We start from the raw sequence: 21282 nt of genomic DNA on the forward strand, positions 1-21282 counted from the left end.
CTTACATCAGCTGATGTCACAAAGTGCTGTACAGAAATCCAGCCTAAAACCCCAAACAGCAAGCAATGCAAGTGTAGAAGCACAGTCTTCCGCAAATACTACTACTGCACAATCAAGAGCATCCTGACCGTCTGGTATGAGAATTGCTCCATCAATGTTGATGTCCTAATAAAACTTTAAACTTGTTATCACAGTTTAATATGAAATATATACATGGAGAAAAAAAGTGATCCATTCTGAATAATTATTCAGCTGATTGGATTAATTTACTTCTTTGGAGGCCTTTTTTGTCAACAATGTGGCCTCATTAACCTGGGCACAGTGGCCAGGTTAAACACCCTTCCTCCCCATTTCCTTTGCAGCTTCCCACAGATTTAGCTGCTTTTGAAGTGAGAATTAGAGTGCCAAGCTGAGCAGCCCACGACAGCGGGTCGTTTGTTTGGGGGGTTGTATTTAATAACGTTTAATGAAAAAGTATGGATTTCTGCTAACAAAGGCATTCAACCACAGAGGACAAACATAGGTACAAGGTAAGCATTTCATAATTAAACATTTTTGAAGTATTGAGCTTGGGCAAATTTATGTAGTCGGAGCTGAATTCCACAAAGCCTGGTCTCTACTCAACCCCATTGGTGGAGTTCATCAGTAACTTCCTTCACCATGGAGTTGAGTTTAGTCAGCTAGGTCTGACATTCGTGACACAGCCGCGGAAGCAAACCCTGTTGCCGTTGCAGAACAATAACAGGTGACCTGTCTGCCTTTCCGCTCAGCAAGCCTGGCACACACCCTGCACCTGCTTGGGTGGTTCCTCATAAGCCAAGTAGTAGGCCTTTTGCTGTGGCCACGTCTCACGAAGAGCCACTGCTGTTGCATTTCTCCAATTCCTGCATGTGAACATCTCGAGCTTGTCTGCTGCATCGGTCATTTTCTAGGATAAGTTATCAGGCTTTTAAATCATGTCATTAAAAAAAAGGAAACTCTAAATCAGGCTAAAAATAATGGGCCTGAATTAGACAGGATGAACTGTGACGCTTGGAGGCATCATTAACGATGCGACATGGCTGTATTTCAGAAAGGCGAGCTGTCTTATTCTAATTCTATGCCAACAATCATTTAATGTTCCCGCAAAACACTAGAGACTTGCAACAGGCAAAAATTCTTCGCAACTATTGATTATCATCATGTATAGAGAAAATCAAATGCATTGACAAAAGATAATGAAAATGTACATTTTTTATCATTCATAAAAGCTGGAAAATCATTTGCAACAAGGTAACAAGACACAATAGAGTTGGTTTAGTACAACATATTTTCAACCTCAAGACAGAAATCAAGTCTCCTTATTTCCCCTATTCTATAAAACACATTTCCCACAGCTTCATTATTCAAAAAGACAAAACAAGAATATATTATGGGAAAGACGAAAGCATTGCAGCTTCCCATATAAAACAAAGTCACTTAGTAAATATGTTATTTGATGAATACAACTTCTTAAAAGTAATAGGAGAAAGAAAACATGGAAGTTGATGCATTACTGTTGACACAATTACTGCAGATGGGTAAGGTAATGAAAAAGGCCAATATTTACCATTATTTATTTTGCAAACATTTTGAAATGAGCCAAAGATATGAAAATATCTGTAAACAACCTAATTGTCCAAATCCACAATAAATTGCTTGGTAGTCTTCTATGTTTTAAATTGTAATTTATAAAACAGGGGAAAGGGAAAACTCTTCATCATAAGGCTGTCCCATTGACAAAATTAAAAAGAGAGAAAAAGGTCTGGATTTCTTAACCATTACAAAGCTAAGAGTATACATGAAGAATCCTCCATTATTAGAGTGGTGAAGTAGATAATTACTTTTCTGCTATTGTCAAACATCTCCATTCGTTATTGAAAGGGCTTGAAATGCTGGCACGTTCCAACTGGGCACCAGTATTGTATTGCAGCTTCCTACAGGTAGAGACAGAGGACATGTTACTCCACAGGTACTTTTTTTATTCTTTTTTCAGTTTATTCTGACAGAAAACAAATATATCAATGCAAGTACATTAGCTGGTGCCATACTCATGGGACGATGATAACATTAGACACAGATTCCATATCACCCATTGGATCCCATCTTAGCCCACTCACTTGGCTCAGAGCTGCTGTAAGGGGGAGCTTCAGAGCAGTGTGCAATTTGACTTCTTTTCCTTCTTCCTTTCTATCGGTGTTTTCCTATTGATCTGTCTGACCAGGTCATAGAAAATCTAAAGCAGACCAAAGGAGCCAGTAGTTAGAGATACATCTGTTATAAGCCCCAGATAATCACACTTGTTTACTTGATGGGATGTATATTCTTATTGCAATTCTCGTCAACTCCGAGACATAACATACATTAATTCAGTTCAGGTGACTGGAAATGAAAGCGGTGGGGCTTACCTCATTAACGTTGATCTTTGATTTAGCTGAGGACTCTAGAAAGGCACAGTTGTTCCACTGTCTGGCCAGGTTCTGACCCTGCTCCTTGCCCACCACACGCTCATCCTCCAGGTCACACTTGTTGCCCACCAGGATCATGGGGACCTGATACAAAATAATGAGAAATAGATAGAAGACAATGAGAGACTATAGCTCTTTACCCTGTTGCTTTCCAAAGCAAAAATATAGGCCATATAAGTCTCCATAACGTGACAACAAATCAATAATGTACAAACTCTGCATGTGGCAGAAATAAGAGCAAAACTGAAACTGGCAAACATCTCTCATGACATTTCTACTTTGTTATTGCTATGCTCTTCCCGCACAGAGAATACCCTATTGAGAGAACCTATGGCTCTCAGAGCAGTAGGATTACAAGATAAGAGCCAACAGACTCCTTAATTTAAAACACCATTAAAATTGCATATAAATCATAAACGTATCATAGATTTCATAGCAGCTGTAATAAATGCATTGGCAATGAGGCCCAAGTGTTGGAAGCACGTCAATGGCAGTGACTGAGCCCTGATAAGCTACAATACTCACATCCTCAGTGTCCTTTACTCTCAGGATCTGTTCCCGAAGGTCCTGTAGATCATTAAATGTGGACTGCGCCGTGATGGAGTATACAAGAGCGAAGCCTTGACCGTTCTTCATGTACAAGTCCCTCATCGCTGTGAACTGCTCCTGTAGAACAGCAGAGGAAAGACTCCATGACATACAGGTCATATTTACTGTTAAAATCTGTCAATATGGCTAACATGGACACATTCTACCTACTGTTCCAGCTGTGTCAAGGATTTCAAGCATGCACTGCTGCCCATCCACTTCAACTTGCTGTGGGAAGGGAGGGAGTAACATTTAGTAGCATTTTGACATCAGTGGTGGCAATTGAAAAGTTGGTAACTATAGAGCAGCTTACCTTTCTGTAGGAGTCTTCTATTGTGGGGTCATATTTTTCCACAAAAATACCCTGTACAAATTGGACAGTCTGGAAGAGAAAAGGCAAGGAGAGAACATGAATGTAGAGAGTGACTCATACATTCTCCAAATCAAAACAGCCACTCAATCAGGGCTCTAAATTAAACATTTTCATTGGTAGCACAACATGTGCTTCAAAAATAAGTCATATTGGCCCAATAAAGGCTGTACCTAAATCGTATTTTCTGGAAAATAAGATACCAGAAAATATTTTTTTTACTTGATTTAGATACAGCGTTCATTGGGCCTATATGACTTGTCAATATTTTTGAAGCACATGTTGTGCCCAGGAAACTAATCTGTTTCCAGGGTACAACATCTGTTGATTATAAAAGTTCAAATGTGGATACAAATACCTGTCATTGAAATTACAAAGTAATTTGTGGAATATTAGGTTAGCTAACATTGTGGGGGAAAAAAATGTTTCCTAATGAGCTGCATAATGCGGTAACATGACTGAACAAGTTGTTAACGGCCCGCGACATGATTTATGAATGGAAAATATGGCCCGCGACATGGTTTATGAATGGAAAATATGGCCCGCGACATGGTTTATGAATGGAAAATATGGCCCGCGACATGGTTTATGAATGGAAAATATGGCCCGCGACATGGTTTATGAATGGAAAATATGGCCCGCGACATGGTTTATGAATGGAAAATATGGCCCGCGACATGGTTTATGAATGGAAAATATGGCCCGCCAATAGAGACGCATCCAGCTGTAGCGCCAATGCGCAATAGAAAGGGGAAAAAACGTAGTGCCGGTAATATGGTCACAACTTTTCAACGGTTTTGGCTACAGACAAGCCGTTTTTTTCTCTAGGGCTGCTTAATCATTACAACAATTATTATCTGGCAGATTTTTTGTTCTAGATGTACTGGTGCTCCCAAATTGAAATTCCAAGTCACAGAGCAAAATATTTAAGGGCATATGCGACCAAAATGGTCACACTTTAAAGCCCTGCACTCAATGCACCCAGAATGACTCAAAACAGAAACCTTTACTACTAACCAGTGCAGATTTGCCTACACCTCCTGAGCCTAAAACCACTAGCTTGTATTCACGCATGGTGGGGTTACTTCACTCGTCGGCACAAAAGTCTGCAAGAGATGAGACAAGAGAGAGAACATTGGTTAGGCCTACTTACGTCACTATTTATATAATGTTACACATTGCAGGCCACACATGAGGAGAAGCCAATAATTCCCTTCGGTTTTCATCAGCTCTAGACGCCACATTGTGGGCGGTTCCCTTGGCTCGCCCATTATCTAACTACTTTAGTTATACATAGCCACGCCTAAACATAACTGCCTTGTCGCGGTAATCCCCTTTGACAATACATATTCAGAAACTGAAACTCCCCTTTGCCAAAAGAAGGATCTCTCTTTCTGACTCACTATCCAGGTACATCTGCCAACATGATAAGGCCTTCCTTTCAAAAGAAGGAAACAAATAGAGCCAAGATGACCCAGAGATTTATTTCCCCCTTATAAAATAACGCCCTATAACACTTGAGTGACAGTGAACTGATGCTAATTGTCAAACAGCTCAGTCTCTATGGAGACTGTAAGCAATAGCCATAGTGCCACAAATATCTTCATCTAATTAGCATGCATAGGAGAAGGCTATGTGGGGTGAGGCGTCGCCGCCTCTATCAGCTTGGCAAGGTGAGAAGTAAGGCTTGTTAAAATAGCACGACATTATAAAATAACTCATCAGTTTTTATGACTTGATATTACAAAGCTATCCCGTAATCGTTTCCTGTTCGGTCTTGGAGCCAGCCATGGAAACGTGAAGCACCTGCCAAGAGAAACTTTTCTCTACAGAATATTATCCCCATGACACCTTTGGTATTGTTTTGTCTGTATTCCAACGGGACCACGTTGAAAATAAGTGGGATCGCTTCAACGTGTTGTCATTGCATCTTTTCCTCCAATAAATCAATGTCTCTTTATGTCCAATAGGAATTACTAACAGGCATAGGCGAAAACTCCTCCATGAGAAAATACATTTTATGTGCTGTGCAGAGAAACAATCCAAACCCACTATCATTATCTAGCTATGCAAACCTAACAAATTCCAAGCGGCAGCAGCATGAGAGTTGGGCGGTATGCGGGATGTTACAAAGGTCCATTCAATCCTCAGGCCATTGCGATACACCCCTTCCTCTGTGAAAATTATGTGCATATAGAAAAAACAGAACAGAGATCATAGTAAGAGAATTACAATTGCTCTTCTTAAATAATGACCAAACCAAGAAAGGACAATTCTGTGTTTGTTTCTGATATTAGTCCATTTTTAGAAGCAGAAGTTAAACCTACAGCTGCAATAAGAATACGAAACAAAGTGTGTGTCACAAAGGTTTCAGAAAGACATTTCACTTTTATCTGATGACCTTTAGTTGACTGATTACAGGTGAAACATCTGGAGTAGCGCTTAAGCAAATACAGTGAGCTCCAAAAGTATTGGGACAGTCACACATTTGTTGATGATTTGGCTCTGTACTCTAGCAATTTGGATTTTAAATGATACAATGGACAATGAGGTTAAAGTGCAGACTGTCAGCTTTAATTTGAAGGTATTTTCATCCATATCAGGTGAACTGTTTAGAAATTGTACACATTTTAGGGGACCAAAAGTATTGGGATAAATTCACTTATACAGTGGGAAGAAAAAGTATTTGAGAACCTGCAAAATCGGCAGTGTTTCCTACTTACAAAGCATGTAGAGGTCTGTAATTTTTATCATAGGTAACACTTCAACTGTGATAGACGGAATCTAAAACAAAAATCCAGAAAACCACATGGTATGATTTTTAAGTAATTCATTTGCATTTTATTGCATGATATAAGTATTTGATCACCTAGCAACCAGTAAGAATTCCAGCTCTCACAGACCTGTTCGTTTTTCTTTAAGAAGCCTTCCTGTTCTCCACTCATTATCTGTATTAACTGCACCTGTTTGAACTCGTTACCTGTATAAGAGACACCTGTCCACACACGCAATCAAACAGACTCTAACCTCTCCACAATGGCCAAGACCATAGAGCTGTGTAAGGACATCAGGGATAAAATTGTAGACCTGCACAAGGCTGGGATGGGCTACAGGACAATAGGCAAGCAGCTTGGTGAGAAGGCAACAACTGTTGGCGCAATTATTAGAAAATGGAAGAAGCTCAAGATGATGGTAAATCACCCTCGGTCTGGGGCTCCAATGCAAGCTCTCACCTCATGGGGCATCAATGATCATGAGGAAGGTGAGGGATCAGCCTAGAACTACACGGCAGGACCTGGTCAATGACCTGACGAGAGCTGGGACCACAGTCTCAAAGAAACCCATTAGAAACACACTACGCCGTCATGGATTAAAATCCTGCAGCGCTCGCAAGGTCTCCCTGCTCAAGCCAGCGCATGTCCAGGCCCGTCTGAAGTTTTCCAATGACCATCTGGATGATCCAGAGGAGGAATGGGAGATGGTCATGTGGTCTGATGAGACAAAAATAGAGCTTTTTGGTCTAAACTTCACTCGCCGTGTTTGTAGGAAGAAGAAGGATGAGTACAACCCCAAGAACACCATCCCAACCGTGAAGCATGGAGGTGGAAACATTCTTTGGGGATGCTTTTCTGCAAAGGGGACAGGACGACTGCACCATATTGAGGGGAGGATGGATGGGGCCATGTATCGCGAGATCTTGGCCAACCTCCTTCCCTCAGTAAGAGCATTGAAGATGGGTCGTGGCTGGGTCTTCCAGCATGACAACGACTCGAAAACACACAGCCAGGGCAACTAAGGAGTGGCTCGGTAAGAAGCATCTCAAGGTCCTATAGTGGCCTAGCCAGTCTCCAGACCTGAACCCAATAGAAAATGTTTGGAGGGAGCTGAAAATCTGTATTGCCCAGCGACAGCCCCGAAACCTGAAGGATCTGGAGATGGTCTGTATGGAGGAGTGGGCCAAAATCCCTGCTGCAGTGTGTGCAAACCTGGTCAAGAACTACAGGAAACGTATGATCTCTGTAATTGCAAACAAAGGTTTCTGTACCAAATATTAAGTTCTGCTTTTATGATATGTCATGCAATAAAATGCTAATTAATTACTTAATCATACAATGTGATTTTCTGGATTTTTGTTTTAGATTCCATCTCACAGTTTAAGTGTACCTATGATAAAAATTACAGACCTCTACATGCTTTGTAAGTAGGACAACCTGTAAAATCAGCAGTGTATCAAATACTTGTTCTCCCCACTGTATGTTTATTAAAGTAGTAAAAAGTTAAGTATTTGGCCCCATATTCATAGAACGGAATGACTACATCAAGCTTGTGACTCAATTTGTTGGATGCATGTTCTGTTTGTTTTGGTTGTGTTTCAGATTATTTTGTGCCCAATAGAAACTAATGATAAATAATGTAGTGTCATTTTGGAGTCACTTTTATTGTAAATAAGAATAGAATAAGTTTCTAAACACATCTACCTTCATGTGGATGCTACCATGATTACAGACAATCCTGAATGAATCGTGAATAAGTATGAAAGTTAGACGCACAAATATCATATACCCCCCCCCCCCAATGCTAGCCTATCCTTTTATTGTAATGGTAAGAGGTTTGCATATCTTGGGGATATGCTATTTGTGCATCTAACTTTAACCTGTCTCCTCCCCTTCATCTACACTGATTGGAGTGGATTTAACAGGTGACATCAATAAGGGATTTTGTCATGGAAAGAGCAGGTGTTCCTAATGTTTTGTACACTCAGTATGTGAATTTGTCCCAATACATTCCCCTAAAAATGTGGGGGCTATGTACAAAATGCGCTGTAATTTCTCAACTTTTCACCTGATAGGTACAGTGCCTTGCGAAAGTATTCGGCCCCCTTGAACTTTGCGACCTTTTGCCACATTTCAGGCTTCAAACAAAGATATAAAACTATTTTTTTGTGAAGAATCAACAACAAGTGGGACACAATCATGAAGTGGAATGACATTTATTGGATATTTCAAACTTTTTTAACAAATCAAAAACTGAAAAATTGGGCGTGCAAAATTATTCAGCCCCCTTAAGTTAATACTTTGTATAATATTATATATTATATATATATATTATATATATATATGTCTGCAATTTAACCTCAGTCATTGTAACATGTAAAATCTAAAGTGCTGAAGAACAGAGCCCAAATAACAAAGTTTCCCTGTCCCCAATACTTTAGTAGATCACTGCAAATGCCTGTAGAACTTCACATGGTCAATGCCAATGTCAGTATTCCTGCAAAACACATCTAATATGTTGAGTGTCTCCATGTTGACAGGAATTTGGCACATCCACCATGCCCACTGCACACCAGCACAGTGAGCACACTAGCCTCTTGATATGTTATAAGTCAGTGAGGGTTCAGTTTTACTAATGCTCTGTGAGTGGTGCGTTCCCAGTCAGCATAGAATAGCCTAGTTTCTGCACTGAAACTCATTTTATAGCAAAAACACCCACTCTAAGGACATAACCTACTGTGCTCAAGGCTGGAAACGACAACTCCCCACTACATCTAGTGAGGGAAGGCTAGCAGTTCCCAGGACACACTGACATCTGTGGGCAGGTGTGGATGCTGTGTTGGGAGCCAAAGGAGCTAGGCTACTCCAAAGAATCCCCACAAAACTAGGAAAAAGACAGAAGAAATATATAAATTGCATTTAACTTTTTGTGAATAATCTTAGGCCTGCACTTTGACAGAGTTGGGAGTGGGACACACATTGCCAAACAGTAGGTGTACATTAGCCTGAATCATCTACTCATCGGTGAGTATGTTTACATGCACACTAATAATTCAATATTAAACTGATTATGGCAGAATGCCGAGTATGGCGTTAGTCACGTAAACACCTTACTCTGCTTATCTTAATTGGAGTAATGTCATAATCGAGGTAATCATACGCCGATTAAAACACCTGGTTTTCTGAGCAATCTTTCAAATGATTAGGACATGGTAAAAGCTTAATCATCGCTCCAGCTGGATATTTGATTTGCGCATTTGCCAGTGTGGTAGCGCAAGCATCCCTCTTATGTGCGAGTGAAGTGAGTTCTGAAAAACCTAACGAATGCATCATCTTATAAATATTTTTCACATACAAACTTTGTCAGAACTCAGAATCAAAAAGTCTTCTCAAAAATAAGTCAGTGGTAGAACGTTTATCTTGATTGGGTATTTCCTGCATTGATCAAAAGCCCCATCAGTAGCCTGATTTCATGTGTCCATGTAAACGGGACTATTACATTAACCTGACTATCCACAATAATCACATTGTTGTGTGCATGCTACCATGCTGTGTTGGAAGCTTCTCTGAAAATGGAGTTTACCAAGCTACCAATAACTTCACATTGGAAGAAGTTACACTAGACTAAAGCTACTCTTAAGAAAACTATAGTTTACCTAACTAAAGTTACTTTGATGAGGTAGTTCATCCAAACTATGTTGTGAAAATGTGTCATCAGTAAATCTGTATTGTCAGACTACAAATTGCAAGAACAAATCACTTTGGGGTCATATGTTAACAGAATGTTTAACGGATTAATGGAATTTAGCCTATTAATTAAACCCCAAAACAGCTTCAAGTGAGAATTAGGCAAGTCCGATACCGAAAAAGTACATTTTAAAAAGTTGTGTAGTTCCAGTAGTTAGCCTAGCTACACGGCATAAAAGTAATTAACTACTGAAAACTGGACCTAGATTTTAATTTAGGTCAACTACCACCAAGCTACTGGAAAATGTAATGGATTACTAGCTAGTTGAACTACTGTACGTGTACACTGAATGTACAAAATATTAGGAACTCCTGCTCTTTCCATGACAGACTGACCAGGTGAATGCTATGATCCCTTATTGATGTCACTTGTTAAATTCACTTCAATTAGTGTAGAAGAAGGGGAGGAGACAGGTTAAAGAATGATTTTTAAGCCTTGAGATGGATTGTGTTTGTGTGCCATTCAGAGGGTGAATGGGCAAGGCAAAATATGTATGTACTAGAGGTCGACCGATTAATAAGGGCCGATTTCAAGTTTTCATAACAATCGGAAATCGGTATTTTTGGACACCGATTTGGCAGTTTTTTTTTACACCTTTATTTATCCTTTATTTAACTAGGCAAGTCAGTTAAGAACACATTCTTATTTTCAATGACGGCCTACGAACAGTGGGTTAACTGCCTTGTTCAGGGGCAGAACGACAGATTTTTACCTTGTCAGCTCGGGGATTCAATCTTGCAACCTTACAGTTAACTAGTCCAACGCTCTAACCACCTGATTACATTGCACTCCACGAGGAGACTGCCTGTTACGAGAATGCAGTAAGAAGCCAAGGTAAGTTGCTAGCTAGCATTAAACTTATCTTATAAAAAACAATCAATCACTAGTTAACTACACATGGTTGATGATATTACTAGTTTATCTAGCATGTCCTGCGTTGCATATAATCGATGCGGTGCGTATTCACGAAAAAGGACTGTCTTGCTCCAATGTGTACCTAACCATAAACATCAATGGCTTTCTTAAAATCAATACACAAGTATATATTTTTAAAACTGCATTATTTAGTTAATATTGCCTGCTAACCTGGCTCGTTGCGAACTCTGAAGACTATTTCTTCCGTACAAAGACAGCGAACTTCGCCAAACGATGATTTAACAAAAGCGCATTTGTGAAAAAAGCACAATCGTTGCACGACTGCACCTAACCATAATCATCAATGCCTTTCTTAAAATCATTACACAGAAGTAAATATGTTTAAATTTATTTTAAATGTTTTATATTTTGCTAAAAGAAATCCAGGTTAGCAGGCAATATTAGCCAGGTGAAATTGTGTCACCTGGCTAGATTCTCTTGCGTTCATTGCGCGCAGAATCAGTGTATATGCAACAGTTTGGGCCGCCTAATTTGCCAGAATTTTACGTAATTATGACATAACATTGAAGGTTGTGCAATGTAACAGCAATATTTAGACTTATGGATGCCACCTGTTAGATAAAATACGGAACAGTTCCGTATTTCACTGAAAGAACAAATGTCTTGTTTTCGAGATGATAGTTTTCGGATTCGACCAGATTAATGACCTACGGCTCGTATTTCTGTGTGTAATTATGTTATAATTAAGTCTATGATTTGATAGAGCAGTCTGACTGAGTGATGGTAAGCACCAGCAGGCTTGTAAGCATTCATTCAAACAGCACTTTCGTGCGTTTTGCCAGCAGCTCGTCGCTGTGCTTCAAGCATTGAGCTGTTTATGACTTCAAGCCTATCAACACCCGAAATTAGGCTGGTGTAACCGATGTGAAATGGCTAGCTAGTTAGCGGGGTGCGCGCTAATAGCGTTTCAAACATCACTCGTTCTGAGACATGGAGTGGTTCTTCCCCTTGCTCTGCAAGGGACGCGGCTTTTGTGAAGCGATGGGTAACGCTGCTTCGAGGGTGGCTGTTGTCGATGTGTTCCTGGTTCGAGCCCAGGTAGGGGCGAGGAGAGGGGCGGAAGCTTTACTGTTACACTGGCAATTTTATTTATTTAACCTTTATTTAACCAGGTAGGCAAGTTGAGAACAAGTTCTCATTTACAATTGCGACCTGGCCAAGATAAAGCAAAGCAGTTCGACACATACAACGACACAGAGTTACACATGGAGTAAAACAAACATACAGTCAATAATACAGTATAAACAAGTCTATATATGATGTGAGCCAATGAGGTGAGATAAGGGAGGTAAAGGCAAAAAAGGCCATGGTGGCAAAGTAAATATAATATAGCAAGTAAAACACTGGAATGGTAGATTTGCAATGGAAGGCAATACTAAAGTGCCTATAAGAACATCCATTAGTCACAGATATATGAAATACAAATCATATAGAGAGAAATTGTCCTATAATAACTACAACCTAAAACTTCTTACCTGGGAATATTGAAGACTCCTGTTAAAAGGAGCCTCCAGCTTTCATATGTTCTCATGTTCTGAGCAAGGAACTTAAACGTTACTTTTTTTACATGGCACATATTGCACTTTTACTTTCTTCAACACATTTTTTTTGCATTATTTAAACCAAATTGAACATGTTTCATTATTTATTTGCGACTAAATAGATTTTATTGATGTATTATATTAAGTTAAAATATGTGTTCATTCAGTATTGTTGTAATTGTCATTATTACAAATACTTTTTTTATATATAATTTTATTAAATATATATATATTTTTTGTTAATCAGCTTTTTTGTGGGGGGGGGGGGGTGTCCTCCAATAATCGGTATCTGCGTTGAAAAATCATAATTGGTCGACCTCTAGTATGTACTGTCTGTATAAATTGTCAAACGACCTAAAAAGAGTGACAAAAATATGAGCATACTTTACATTTCAAAGTCATCGAATTTTGAGTGTTCATTTAATGTTCAAAGCATTCTGAATTCATCGAACGTGGTCATAGGCCTAAGCCATGTCAAAATACATAGAATTAGCTTTAAAACAGCACAAGTACCTTCCCCAGACGCCCGTCTAGGTCAAATCACCTGTGCGTAACAGAAGGGAGCCACTAGGAGTTTGATCCAACCGTAATGAAGCCGGTAAAACAGTGTACAGTAAGTGTGTATTTTGCATTTGAGAATCGATTCACGTTTAGATGGAGTAATTTGGCAATGAAAATAACATGCAAGGACCTTAGTTGGACCTAAAGGAGCAACGGTACAGTTAGCTTCCTTTAAGAGTACATACACTCTTAAACTTGACAGATATGGTCTAAAATTCCTGACTTGAATGCATACAAAAGGAACACCTGATGGGAAATTGCTTTTATTGCACATGGGTGTGCTCCTGTATGTAAGATTTGACACATGATTTGACATTCTCAAAAGACAACACCAGCCACCCTTACTTACATAAATAAAGGTTGCATTTAACAAACTAGTTAACTAGGCAAGTCAGTTAAGAACAAATTCGTATTTACAGCCTAGGAAAAGTGTTAACTGCCTTATCAGGGGCAGAACAACAGATTTTTACCTTGTCAGCTCTGGGATTTATCCAGCAACCTTTCAGTAACTGGGCCAAAGCTCTAACCACTAGGCTACCTGCCGCCCCTCAATCTATCCATCTACATCAGCCTTTCCCCAACTCCGCGGTCCTCGGGACCCCACGTTTTGATGTTTGCCCCAACACTACAATGCGGATTCAAATGATCAAAACTTGACAATTCGTTGATTATTTGAATCAGCTGTGTGACGTTTCTACTGTACTTAGGTCAAAAACCAGAACGTGCACCGAGTTTGGGAAACCCCGACTAGTTGGCTAACTAGCTAACTAATAGGAAACATAACTTGCAACTATGTGTCTGACATCACATCGACAACAGAACGTTTCAGTGTAACGTTAAAACTCAGAGGAAGGGATCAGCTGTACCTAGCCAGTCAAGTTAGATGGCGAAGTTTGCTAGCTAAGCTAACGTCCCCCGGTCCGATTCAAAGTTATAGCTAACAACTAACGGTATGTCGCTAGGCGAGCTAACCGGGTAGTGCCTGGCTAAATTCTTAATAGTTAGTCAATTAATGTTCAACTAGCCAACACGGCTAGCTAACTAAGGCGTGTGAACCACTGGTGTGAACTAGCTACAGACAACTCCCTTCGGCTTGTTGTTTTAGCTAGCTGCTTCGCTAACGTTAGCCTCCCTTAGACGTTCCATCCGGCCTGAACGTTAGCTGTCCTACCTGGCCATCCGACACGTTTCTAACATTTTCACGACCTATATACATGTTCGAGTATTGATTATCCCCAAAATGTTGCTACGACCAGAGATAATCGTTACTCACCGTGTTTTGTCTCCCCGCCACCTCACTGTAGCTGACTTCAATGAACCTCCGCAAACGTCAATCCCTAGCTAGCTAACCTCTCCCACCATAAATGGCAACGGACGGTGCACACTAGCTACTGTAGTTTCAAGGCAGCCTGACGATTCACAATGTTGTAGTCCATAAAACCATAATGGCTCATCTGAGTATCATGGCAACCAAGCACTCACTGAAAGAGCAAATGTTATTAAATAAGATATTACAATTTTATTTCCATAGTCTTCGCGTTATAAACTTGAGGACTGACAAAAACTATAAAGTAGGCCTACTGCCATACAAGATCTGTTTGGATAATGTGGGCATGCAGAATACTGTAGTCGTGTATGCAATTAGAAAGCATACTTTCCACTTGAAGTCCCAGAAATAAGCCATCTCAAACATATCAGAGGAAACAGTCAAACAGATGCAAGCCAAACACACAATAACACATCCTAGATCGGAATGAAATATTCTTATTAAATACTTTTTTCTTTACATAGTTGAATGTGCTGACAACAAAATCACACAAATATTATCAATGGAAATCAAATTTATCAACCCATGGAGGTCTGGATATGGAGTCACACTCAAAATTAAAGTGGAAACCACACTACAGTCTGATCCAACTTTGATGTAATGTCCTTAAAAAAGTCCAAATTAGGCTCGGTAGTGTGTGTGGCCTCCACGTGCCTGTATGACCTCCCTACAGCGCCTGGGCATGCTCCTGATGAGGTGGCGGATGGTCTCCTGAGGGATCTCCTCTCAGACCTGGACTAAAGCATCCGCCAACTCTTGGACAGTCTGTGGTGCAACGTGGCGTTGGTGGATGGAGCGAGACATGATGTCCCAGATGTGCTCAATTTGATTCAGGTCTGGGGAACGGGTAGGCCAGTCTATAGCATCAATGCCTTCCTCTTGCAGGAACTGCTGACACACTCCAGCCACATGAGGTCTAGCATTGTCTTGCATTAGGAGGAACCCAGGGCCAACCGCACCAGCATATGGTCTCACAAGGGGTCTGAGGATCTCATCTCGGTACCTAATGGCAGTCAGGCTACCTCTGGCGAGCACATGGAGGGCTGTGCGGCCCCCCAAAGAAATGCCACCCTACACCATGACTGACCCACCGCCAAACCGATCATGCTGGAGGATGTTGCAGGCAGCAGAACGTTCTCCACGGCGTCTCCAGACTCTGTCACGTCTGTCACATGTGCTCAGTGTGAACCTGCTTTCATCTGTGAAGAGCACAGGGCACCAGTGGTGAATTTGCCAATCTTGGTATTCTCTGGCAAATGCCAAACGTCCTGCACGGTGTTGGGCTGTAAGCACAACCCCCACCTGTGGACGTCGGGCCCTCATACCACCCTCATGGAGTCTGTTTCTAAATGTTTGAGCAGACACATGCACATTTGTGGCCTGTTGGAGGCCATTTTGCAGGGCTCTGACAGTGATCCTCCTGCTCCTCCTTGCACAAAGGCGGAGGTAGTGGTCCTGCTGCTGAGTTGTTGCCCTCCTACGGCCTCCTCCACATCTCCTGATGTACTGGCCTGTCTCCTGGTAGCGCCTCCATGCTCTGGACACTACGCTGACAGACACAGCAAACCTTCTTGCCACAGCTCGCATTGATGTGCCATCCTGGATGAGCTGCACTACCTGAGCCACTTGTGTGGGTTGTAGACTCCGTCTCATGCTACCACTAAAGTGAAAGCACCGCCAGCATTCAAAAGTGACCAAAACATCAGCCAGGTAGCATAGGAACTGAGAAGTGTGGTCACCACCTGCAGAACCACTCCTTTATTGGGGGTGTCTTGCTAAATGCCTATAATTTCCACCTGTTGTCTATTCCATTTGCACAACAGCATGTGAAATTTATTGTCAATTAGTGTTGCTTCCTAAGTGGACAGTTTGATTTCACAGAAGTGTGATTGACTTGGAGTTACATTGTTGTTTAAGTGTTCCCTTTATTTATTATATATACACACACACACAAAACAATAGCAATATTTATTGCCAACCCAAAGCTTCTAGATACTGTACATATGTACACTATCAACAGCCTGCAGTGTTGTGAGAATGCCCTCTATAAACTAAAGACTTGTGACTCTCACTGAGGTCCTTGTAGCTTTAGTGTCAGGAGAGAGTAGAGAGCATTGTCATCTATTTTCAGTGGGGGTTCTCCTAAATGTGCGATGCAGTACAAGTCACTGTCTTCCTGGGGAAGAATGTTGGAGCTTTTCATAATTATCTCATCATACACATGACAAGTGTCCTCTTCACCCTGAGAGAGAGGAAGAGAACAAGAGAGAGCGGGAATTGGGTCGAGTTTATTTGTTGACCGAGTTGGTGCAGAATGACGGCTGTCTGATGAGGACATGCAAAATCTTATTCAAACTATGATAAAGCATAAACCAAGATCCAATTCACCTGTGCAATGGCTACAGGATCTGATACTTTAGATGCTGGAAATGCTGAGGGACACAAATTAGAGGCTTCAACATATCATAAACAAATAATATTATCGTACTTGCATTATATGTAGGTAAGATATCAAAGAAAGGGAACTTGGTCTTACTCAGTGAGCACGGTATTGACCGTTTTCTGAAGAATACACAAAGTGCAACCATAGTGCAACACATCAACAGTCCGACAGCTCCCACAACAACATGGGCACGTACAAAACCTAAAGGAAAGAAAGAGAATAATTAAACAAAATCTCAATCAAACCCATTTTCCAGTGTTTTTAGAACAAAATAGAGTAGCCTAAAGTTAAATTACCTGTGCTGTCAATCAGAATCGATGAGGATGTTGGTGCGACATCCCAATCTGCAACAGGTAACTTTTTGCATGGCACCATTAAAGTGACATAACAAAAGCATACAGAAGATAAATGGAACATTTATTAGAATAAAAAAATAATTGTACAATAGGAGCTTATTTTTTAAGCTATTTAAAGTTAAATCAACCTGCGTAAATGTGGGGACCTCTGGGGACACATATCTGTTTGTTTGTGTGGTGTCCTTCCTATCAGGTGTAAACAGTGAAGTGACCAATGGAGCTGTGGGTAGAAACAGTAGAGGGTAGACCGAGTATGATTTTTGCGCATTCAAAGACAATCAAATGGGATAAAAGCAAAACAATATGCGTACCTTTACTCACAGAGACATCTACTTTTGTTAAAACATCTCTTCCCCACTGATCAAGTCCACAATAGTAAAGTCCAGAGTCCTGTAATTTCAGGTTTTTTATGGTGGCAATGAAAGTATGTCCATGGACATTGTCATACACAGAAAATCTTCCTACTGTGACAAATGTGTCCGCTTTCACACTTCTGATGAGAACGTCACTGTAGGAACAGGGGTGGCGACACAAATATTTGGGCTTATATTGATATCCATCTGGATATGAACACTTAATGTCTAAAGATCCACCTTCATTTCCATGCTCTCCAATTTTGCTCCTTTTTGCATAACAGCTTAAAACTTGATAAAAGAGAGGACAATGTTATTCTTTATCATAATAACAAATAATAGTTGAAACGTGAAATAAACAAAAACTATGTGGAATTGTTCGGCAAAAGTATATTCTATACAATTTGCACTATGCAGGAGTCTCTTTCACAAATAATATAATCAACAACAAAAATGGTCTGCAATTGTAATCAACAACAACAACAAATGGTTTGTGTTAAAACTCACCTGGCAAGTAAAGGAGAATCATCAGATAGAATTTCATGTTTAAATGTTTTTCTTATTTCACCAGATCCCCTTTTCTCTCAAATGATCCTACTGTCACTATATCAGTCTCTACCCAGCAGCAACACTTGCAGTGGCTTTGGGCTGTTTTTGCCTTATTACAGGAAGTGAAAAAATAAACTGATTGCAATGTTTCAGGAAGGAAGTGCTACAGACAAATGCTACTTTTGTTAAATCAAAAGCCTATGAGGCAGACAGAGACATCAAAGACAGACGAAATATCCCATAATTGTTCATCTGGAGGAATTAAATGACCTGGTTATTAGCTATTAGATGCACTCTCGAAACCAGACACATGAATGTGTTTTGTTTGGTTCTGTAAATACATTTTAGACTTTGCACTTGAACACAACAGGTAGCACCTGTGGCCTGACCGGTCAACCGCAGTGCTTTACTGTCCTCTACTAGTAGTTAAAAATCTTTACTTGTCTTTGTATATTTTAACGTCATAAAACATCTGTATGATACAGTATGTACCCTTCATGAGTCAATTCTAAACCAACACAACATTCTCAAAAGCATTCTCAAAATATATTCCCTCCCTCTCAGGACACAATTTATCACAGTGAAATGTTTGCAAAGGTCAAGAGGTCTCCTGCCATCTATAGGGAAGTCCCTCATACTTTCATGTTGGAAGCAACTGCCATCCCGAAAGACAACTAATAGCGATTAACTGCTATTATATTACACATTGACCAGATTAAGAACCTACGCACACTTCAGATACAAGTTGTGTGTTGCATACTAGCTATGTGTTTGGTTAAATGTTTTATTTAGCTATACTGAACAAAAATATAAACGCAACATGTAAAGTGTTGGTCTAATGTTTTATGAGCTGAAATAAAAGATCCCAGAATTTTTTCCATATGCACAAAAAGCATATTTCTCTCAAACGTTGTGCAGAAATGAGTTTATATCACTGTTCGTGAGCCTTTCTCATTTGCCAAGATAATCCATCCACCTGACAGATGTGGCATATCAAGAGGCTGATGAAACAGCATGATAATTACACAGGTGCACCTTGTGCTGGGAACAATAAAAGGACACTCTAAAATGTGCAGTTTGTCACACAACTCTCTCGACCTTCTCTTCCTCTTCTGAGTCCGTAGGGGAGTTGCAGCGATGGGACAAGACTAACTACCAATTGGATATCACAAAATTAAGGAAAAAAGGGGGTAATAAAAATATAAAAAATAATAAATTAATTGTTGGGTTTATAGTTTTGTTCTGTATATAATATCTTTTAAATCGTGACACTGGAAAATGATCTTTAAAAAAACATTTAAAAAATGTCTTTGTTCATTCCTCTTACGGCTACTTAACAGTCTAAAAATACAAAAAATATGGTGACTTGCAATGTGTAAGCCTTTCCTTTCAGTTGTTTTCCCCTTTGAACTTTTCTGTTTCTGCTGTGCAACTCCCCCATTCTCCCCACCTCTTAGCTGGACAAAGCCTCACATGAAAGAGCAGAACATCCAACTGACCATCATCCAGTAATTAAAAAATAATTATAAATTATTCTTACGTCATAATGTGTCTTCAATGCAATGACCAAATATGAAACATCTAAGGAGAAAAGGAGGGAGAGATTCAACTGAGGGAGTGGGAAGTCAACAGGCCTAACAGTGTAGCCTAAGGTGGTTTCACCAACACCACCTTCTGACTCACAGTACCCACTGCGTTAGATATCTCTCCATATCTCAGCAGCAACAATGGAAGCAAGGCTTCACCCCAGGTACTACTATAAGACAAATGCAGTTCTGTTTCTGTATCAAGTCCAACTTCTTCTTTCTGTGATCCCCTGCCCATTACTGAAGCAGCTCTGGAACATCAACCTGTTAGAGGGTAAAATATTTAGATTAGATTTATTCACCGATATTCTTCCTGACTGTAAATTCAAGGGAAATGCTGGCTTTATATATATATATACATACATACATACATACATACATACATACATACATACATACATACATACATACATACATACATACATACATACATACATACATACATACATACATACATACATACATACATACATACATACATACATACATACATACATACATACATACATACATACATACATACATACATACATACATACATACACAGTGGGGAGAACAAGTATTTGATACACTGCCGATTTTGCAGGTTTTCCTAATTACAAAGCACATAGAGGTCTGTATTTTTTTTATCATAGGTACACTCAACTGTGAGAGACGGAATCTAAAACAAAAATCCAGAAAATCACATTGTATGATTTTTAAGTGATTAATTTGCATTTTATTGCATGACATAAGTATTTGATACATCAGAAAAGCAGAACTTAATATTTGGTACAGAAACCTTTGTTTGCAATTACAGAGATCATACGCTGCAAGTCCATGTTCCGACTCAGGATGTCGTTCATGGTCATCCTTGGGCCGGCCAGCTCAAAGCCGTAGCCCAGCTTCATCAACCTGGTGTTGTTTCTCAACGCATTGGCCATCTCCATCTCTGTCTTGTCTCCACAGATGTGCCGCTGGTTGTGGAAGCGCAGCTCAGTGACGGTTATATTTTTCTCTAAGGCATGACCTACAGCCAAAATTCCCTTGCCAGTGAGGTGGTTGGAGTCAAGGATTACGCTGGTCAGAGACGTGTTGTTCCGCAGAGTTCCAGCAATGGCATAAGCCTCATGGTCGTCAGCCCAGGTGTTGGCTAAAGCAAACATCTTGACGTGTGTTGCGTTGTAGTGCTTCTGCAAATTGGATGAGCGTGTGGGTCTTGATGACATCTGAGTTGTTGACATTGAGCTCCGTCATTAAAGGGTCGTCTTTTCTGACCTGCTCAATGAGCTCATCAAACTTGCTGGCCTCCTCGTCTCCCTCCATGACTTCACCAGCCAGGCGTTCATCCCTACTGCTGTTCTCTAGGTTTACATTGTTGACCTTACTGTATTTACTAGGATTCCTTTCTGTCTCCTTTTCACTGTCTCTCTGTCTTATCCTGGACACTACTTGGTTTCCTGAGGGATTGGGTGTTTTCTCTCTTTGTCCTTCTCATTATTCCTCTTTTTCTTTGTCTCAGTCCCTCTGAGTTCTTTTTGCTTTTCCTCTACTTTAGAGAACATTCCTCTTATCTTGCTATCCTTCATTTTTTTGAGAGTTCTCTTTCTTATCTTTCTTCTTACTATCGTCTTTCTCAGCTTGCCCTCGAAGCTTTGAAATCAGGTCCTTGGTTTTAGAGTCTG

At 40.2% G+C, this 21282-nt stretch overlaps 2 protein-coding genes across 4 annotated transcripts; both read right to left on the reverse strand.

Annotated features, from left to right (window-relative positions):
• Positions 1-1215: 1215 nt before the first annotated feature.
• On the reverse strand, positions 1216-14422 carry LOC124045946 (ras-related protein Rap-1b-like). Of its 3 annotated transcripts, XM_046365786.1 has the most exons (10): positions 14278-14422; positions 8956-9102; positions 5520-5618; positions 4462-4550; positions 3388-3456; positions 3246-3302; positions 3012-3152; positions 2427-2570; positions 2139-2254; positions 1216-1955 (listed from the first exon to the last, which is right to left on the reverse strand). In XM_046365786.1, the coding sequence occupies exons 4-9, from the start codon at positions 4516-4518 to the stop codon at positions 2168-2170; spliced, it is 555 nt and encodes a 184-aa protein (XP_046221742.1). In that variant the 5' UTR covers positions 4519-4550; positions 5520-5618; positions 8956-9102; positions 14278-14422; the 3' UTR covers positions 1216-1955; positions 2139-2167. The 3 variants fall into 3 exon arrangements, with proteins under 3 accessions (XP_046221742.1, XP_046221739.1, XP_046221740.1); XM_046365783.1 differs by lacking the exon at positions 5520-5618; XM_046365784.1 differs by lacking the exons at positions 5520-5618; positions 8956-9102 and having other exon boundaries at positions 14278-14419.
• Positions 14423-16309: 1887 nt separating this feature from the next.
• Positions 16310-19078, reverse strand: LOC124045121 (CMRF35-like molecule 8). Its single transcript, XM_046364362.1, has 7 exons — positions 17991-19078; positions 17442-17774; positions 17259-17350; positions 17071-17131; positions 16868-16975; positions 16720-16763; positions 16310-16573 (listed from the first exon to the last, which is right to left on the reverse strand). The coding sequence occupies exons 1-7, from the start codon at positions 18025-18027 to the stop codon at positions 16400-16402; spliced, it is 849 nt and encodes a 282-aa protein (XP_046220318.1). The 5' UTR covers positions 18028-19078; the 3' UTR covers positions 16310-16399.
• Positions 19079-21282: the final 2204 nt, after the last annotated feature.

This window comes from Oncorhynchus gorbuscha, linkage group LG10 (genome assembly GCF_021184085.1).
Source record: "Oncorhynchus gorbuscha isolate QuinsamMale2020 ecotype Even-year linkage group LG10, OgorEven_v1.0, whole genome shotgun sequence".
Taxonomy (NCBI): Eukaryota; Metazoa; Chordata; class Actinopteri; order Salmoniformes; family Salmonidae; genus Oncorhynchus; species Oncorhynchus gorbuscha.

What these genes read in the sequence shown, in the direction of transcription:
- LOC124045946 (XM_046365783.1), bottom strand. Translation starts at nt 4,518, where the DNA reads ATGCGTGAATACAAGCTAGTGGTTTTAGGCTCAGGAGGTGTAGGCAAA. An exon ending in GTGTAGGCAAATCTGCACTG is followed by an intron (nt 3,457 to 4,461) that starts GTTAGTAGTAAA and finishes TTTCTCTTCCAG; the next exon opens with ACTGTCCAATTTGTACAGGG. An exon ending in GAGTAAAGGACACTGAGGAT is followed by an intron (nt 2,571 to 3,011) that starts GTGAGTATTGTA and finishes ATTTTGTATCAG; the next exon opens with GTCCCCATGATCCTGGTGGG.
- LOC124045121 (XM_046364362.1), bottom strand. Translation starts at nt 18,027, where the DNA reads ATGAAATTCTATCTGATGATTCTCCTTTACTTGCCAG. An exon ending in AGATGTCTCTGTGAGTAAAG is followed by an intron (nt 17,351 to 17,441) that starts GTACGCATATTG and finishes TTCTACCCACAG; the next exon opens with CTCCATTGGTCACTTCACTG. An exon ending in GTCAATACCGTGCTCACTGA is followed by an intron (nt 16,764 to 16,867) that starts GTAAGACCAAGT and finishes TGTGTCCCTCAG; the next exon opens with CATTTCCAGCATCTAAAGTA.